General features: G+C 33.8%; 1 protein-coding gene across 1 annotated transcript; it reads left to right on the forward strand.

Annotated features, from left to right (window-relative positions):
- Window positions 1-752: 752 nt before the first annotated feature.
- LOC143632602 (ACT domain-containing protein ACR9-like) lies at window positions 753-4,943 on the forward strand. Its single transcript, XM_077101079.1, has 6 exons — window positions 753-936; window positions 1,923-2,141; window positions 2,218-2,323; window positions 3,278-3,605; window positions 4,325-4,609; window positions 4,695-4,943. Exons 1-6 carry the CDS (start codon window positions 783-785, stop codon window positions 4,839-4,841), a joined length of 1,239 nt encoding a protein of 412 aa, XP_076957194.1. The 5' UTR covers window positions 753-782; the 3' UTR covers window positions 4,842-4,943.
- Window positions 4,944-5,235: the final 292 nt, after the last annotated feature.

Below are 5,235 nucleotides of genomic sequence, written 5' to 3' on the forward strand. Positions count from 1 at the left end.
GGATCTGTTGTTAAACCTAAAGAATATTTACTTTTACTGAGACGATATGAGAATAAAAAGAAAGTGTATTCGACTGTAAAAATAATGTCTTATGTATTTCAAGAACCTATTACTTGATACTTGTCACGTATGTGGAGTATGAGTGTCACGTCACATTGGTAAAAATGTTACTACTAACTTATATTGGATTAAAAGTCGAGTGACGCCGTATATTTCTAGACGTTGACACTTTATAACATGGAGGTTATCACAATCTAACATAATTATATTGCCCTTGGTTGATGTTAACTAGTAAGTAATAAACATGGACAGATTCATGTACACGGGTATGAGCTCCCGAAAGCTCATTGAATTTCAAATTTTATATATAACGTGTATATAAAATATGAGAATGAAAGTACGTATAATTTAACTTTTATTTGTCGAGGCAACTAAACTTTTTTTATTTGAACGACCAACTAAGTAACGTCGGGTACTCCGTAATTTAGCTACGTCAAACAAAACAAATAGAATATTAGTATTAGCCACAACTTAATGACTGTCGTCGACGTGGTAAGACCCCTGGCGCCAATTGAATATCGCCAACCAGCCGACGATTTGGTTGGTTGTATAAAACCCTAACAACAACTTGTTTGTTTATTACAATCTCCATTCAATGTCGATACAAAAAAGTGATGGCTTACAGAGACCTAATAACCCTAAACAACAAATGGGTGACGAATTCACAATCACATGCCGGAATCACCATTTCTAATTAATCTCCTATTTGTATTGTCGTCATTATGGGCATGTCGTGGGACGACGTCGTTTTGATCGAGAAAAGTAAGAGTTCCGGCGATCCAACCGTTGTTACGGTCAATTGCCCCGATAAGGCCGGCCTCGGATGCGATTTGTTACGAATTGTCCTTGAATTCGGACTCTATGTTACTCGTGGAGGTATTCATAATTGTTTTACCGGAGTAATTCTCAATTTTATGTTTTATCATCTCTAGAGCTCTGACTTTAGTAGTTTTACAAGCTCGAGCTTCTGGCTCGTTTACTATTTCTTAGTTAAATTTATATATTTATAATTATTTTTTACAATTATAATTTTGTATATATCATAGTATTTTTTATGTAGTTATCTTTTCATAATATTATATAGATTACAGAAAAATTTACAACAGCTCCTCCATAAACATGTAAGTGTATTCTTGATGTTTTATGGAGTAGTTACAGAGAAAATTTTGAGAAACACTATTCACCCTCTATAATTTTTTAATTGCGATTGAAAAAGAGGGAAAATGTAATGATAGAAAGTATAAACAATGTTATTTAAATGAAAAAGGTTTATAATGTAATTATAAAGATATAGATAGACGAGCTATTATGAATGCTCTTAGTTAATAAATATCAAATATATATTAAAAAAATCATGTTAATGACAGGATCGTTTAGGCTTGCAATCCGTCTCGAGCTCGATAAGTGAAGCTCGGGCTCGTTTATATTGTATTGAAGCTCGAGCTTGCTTTTAGGCTCGTGCTCATTTAAGCTTGGATCGATCAAGCTTTTTCACGAGCCAATCTCGAGTAGCCTGTGAACAGCGCGGATCTTTCGCACTCCAATGAAAACTGAGATTCATTTTTTGTAAAATCATCACTGAAATCGGTTATGTTAGTTTCGGAAATACATGAAGTGGAGGTATGAATACATGAAATACATTAAATGGAGGTATAAATACATGTAATACATTAAATAGAGTTATAAATATATGAAATACATTAAATGGAGGTATAAACACATGATATACATGAATGAATGTGTAAAAGCCAGAAGTATATGAAAATATGAATGGTTTGGTTCCGTTAGTGATCTTCTGAGTATTTGAAATCATGCCTTTATGATAATTGAAATGTTTTTAATTATGTATTTTGTGTTTCTAGATTTCTCAACGGATGGAAAATGGTGTTATGTGATTTTATGGGTTGTACCAAGGCCAATCTCATTGACAGTTGATTGGGAAAGATTAAAGAAACGTCTTGTATCTTGTTGCCCGTCGATTATGCCTGCATTTTACCTTGAACAACTATCGAGTAGTTCTAAACCGATTCCACTGTACCTGTTGAAAGTATTTTCAATGGATCGAAGAGGGTTAATACATGGTTAGTACAGCTACGGTTATACAACTCTCTTGTATTTTGAATCTTTGTTTTCTGATACAAATTGCAATCATTGTAGATGTCACAAAGCTGCTATGTGACCTTGAGCTAACAATTCAAAGATTGAAAGTGATGACAACCCCTGATGGAAAGGTCTTGGACCTGTTTTTTGTTACAGATAGCATGTAAGTTGTCTTCTTTATTATAGGTTTTTAATGTTAGGATGAACATATAAGACATAGTTTATTCTAGAACCAATAATATGTTGAGAAGTGCGAGGACCACATCAACTCTTGTACGGTTTATTACATGAATTGACTAAAATGCATGTAGATTTCAATACTTGATTTGTTTTTAAAAAATATACATTCAATTTATTTTATCTTAATGCATATATGCACCGTCTAAATGAACCAACCCACTCGTGAGCTACTCGAGACCGGCTCGCTAAAAGCTCGAATATAGTTGAGCTTATATGAGCCCGAGCTTCAGTTAACAAAATGCTTGAGTAGGCTTGCTCGTATAACGAGCTTTTCTATTATATAGTATTTTATAGCATATATATTTACACAATATTTTGTTATATGTAAAACTAAATAAAAAATAACTAAATAATTTATAAATGTGCTATAATAAAGTTTTTAATTATATATGTATAAAATAATCATAATCATAGAAGTAGTTATAAATAAATATAAAAATATAAATAAATTAATATATAATAGTAAACGAGCTGAGCCCATACCAAGCTTGAGTCTGAAATTTGCTCACGAGCCAGGATCGAGCTTTAGAATTAGAGCTCGAAACAAGCCGAACTTGAGCTCTCATAAGTTAAACGAGCAAAGCTTGAGCTCGGCTCGTTTACATCCTAATGCACATGTATATGCATACGCGCACTTTTTTTATTTTTACTTTTAAAATTCAGGAGTGGAGATAAAATTAAAGATAGAATGGACAGAGATAAATAAACATATATTTTTTGAGTTTATATATTTCATTGAAGCGAAATGGTTACGTCTTGTGCGGTTCTCGCAGCTCTTAACATATTGGTTTTGAAAGACCGCACCCTGAACATATCCTGTCTCTAATCATTACAACTAGTTATATGGTTTATGAGTAATGTGCAATGTTTTTAATAGGAACCTATTGCACACAAAGATTGGAAGAGAAGAAACATGTGAACACCTAAGTGTGGTGTTAGGAGAGGGTTGCATAAGTTGTGAAATTGAGCTAGCCGGACCCGAGTATGAATGTCAACAAGGGCTTTCTTCAATTCCCGAATCGATTGCAGAAAAACTGTTCAGCTGTGAGTTTTCACTGATGGAAGATGCATCAAAAGTTAAGGAGGCGAGTGTAATGGTTGATAATTTACTGAGCTCGGCCCATTCGTTGCTTCAAATACAATGTCGTGATCAGAAAGGCCTCATTTATGACATTTTAAGAATTTCTAAGGATTGTGATATACAGGTATAATTAACCGTCTTGATATTGTTTTATATTTTACCACTTTTTGGGGTGTATAATAATAAATAGTTGGTTATTTAGTTATTAAGATATGACGGCAGTAATCTGATTTTATTAGAGGGATGTTGGGTGGGTCTAGGCCCGTAAACGAACCGAACGTTCAGTAGACAGTTTGTGAACTGTTCCGCATGAAGTTCATTTATATAATAAACGAACGAACATGAACAAAAATTGTGCTCATTTAAACGAATGAACATGAACACATGTCTTATATGTTCATTTGTGTTATGTTATGTCCGTTCGTGAAGCGTTCACTTATACCTATAACAGATGAACATGAACGACATGAACATGTTCACTATCTTAACTAATGAACACAAACAAGAAACCCTTGTTCGTTTAGTTGTCCGTGTTCAATCACTTGTAGACGAACATGCTCCGTTTGTGTTCGTTTGATTCATTTACAAGCCTAGATGGGTCATGTAATGGGTCAAAACAGGCTACGTTAACCCGAAACACTTTGTCCAAAAATATGATTTTCTTTTATAAATAGTATGGTAAAACTGTGATAAAAAAATTGTTATTATTTCACTAGTAACTTAACTTTTTGAGGAAAATGATTTAGGAAATTCTCTATGCATTAAAAAAATACACCTTGGGGACTTTCAACCCATTGCTTTTAATCATTGTTTTTTCAATAACTTATGCTGTGTATGTGTTAGATTGCGTATGGAAGAGTTTCATCTAGTGTTAATGGCGTTCGGAATTTGGAACTGTTTATCCAAAATGAAGACGGGAAAAAGATTCTTAGTGACGAGAATCAAATTGCTTTATGTTCCCGTTTAAAAGAGGAAATGATGCAGCCATTGCGAGTCATGATATCCAACCGTGGGCCCGATACCGAACTTTTGGTTGCTAATCCGGTTGAGTTATCTGGAAGAGGAAGGCCTCGGGTTGTATATGATGTCACTTTTGCATTGAAGACACTCGGAATATGCATCTTTTCAGTAAGTAGTTTGAACCCTTAACAATGATCTTTTGTCTTTTTGAATAATATTTGTTAAGAGGTGGAAAATGGATGGTTGTTTATAGGCCGAAATTGGAAGACATTCAACATTGGATCGGGAGTGGGAAGTTTACAGGTTCTTGTTGGTCGAAAATCGAAAGTTTCCACTGACAAGTAAGCAAGGAAAACAAGATATCATCAATAAAGTTAGAAGAACGTTAATGGGTTGGTAAAGATGTGTTTGCTGTTTTGAAGAATTTGTGCATGTTGTTGAATCAATAGCATGTCTTGTCGGGTTTATTTTTATGTTGTGGCTTAATGAGTGTGTACATTGTCGGTATTAGCAACCCCGCTTGTTTTGGTTGGCGTGTATGTGTTTTCAAATGGCTTCTAATTGTGTTTCGAAGTTATTATGCGTGATAAAACGTACAAATATTGTCGTTGAGAAATTTTTAAATAGTTTAATAGTCCTATACTGGTATTATTTAGACGGGTTAGTATCTATATGTACGTATTCAACTTGTTTTGAACTTGACTACGTTTAATATCAGTTTATATACATAGAATCTGTATGCAAGTCTGTTATACATGTCATCTACATCCAACTACCTTTATAGTTTTAAGTAC

This window comes from Bidens hawaiensis, unplaced genomic scaffold, assembly GCF_021521415.1.
Source record: "Bidens hawaiensis isolate Kalapana, Puna unplaced genomic scaffold, B.hawaiensis_p1.1 tig00006484_1, whole genome shotgun sequence".
In the NCBI taxonomy this organism is placed as follows: Eukaryota; Viridiplantae; Streptophyta; class Magnoliopsida; order Asterales; family Asteraceae; genus Bidens; species Bidens hawaiensis.

Excerpts from the sequence above, each read along its gene's own strand:
- LOC143632602 (XM_077101079.1), top strand. The coding sequence starts at position 783 with ATGGGCATGTCGTGGGACGACGTCGTTTTGATCGAGAAAAGTAAGAGT. Across the intron at positions 2,142-2,217 it reads TCGAAGAGGGTTAATACATG|ATGTCACAAAGCTGCTATGT; the intron begins GTTAGTACAGCT and ends CAATCATTGTAG. Across the intron at positions 3,606-4,324 it reads CTAAGGATTGTGATATACAG|ATTGCGTATGGAAGAGTTTC; the intron begins GTATAATTAACC and ends TGTATGTGTTAG.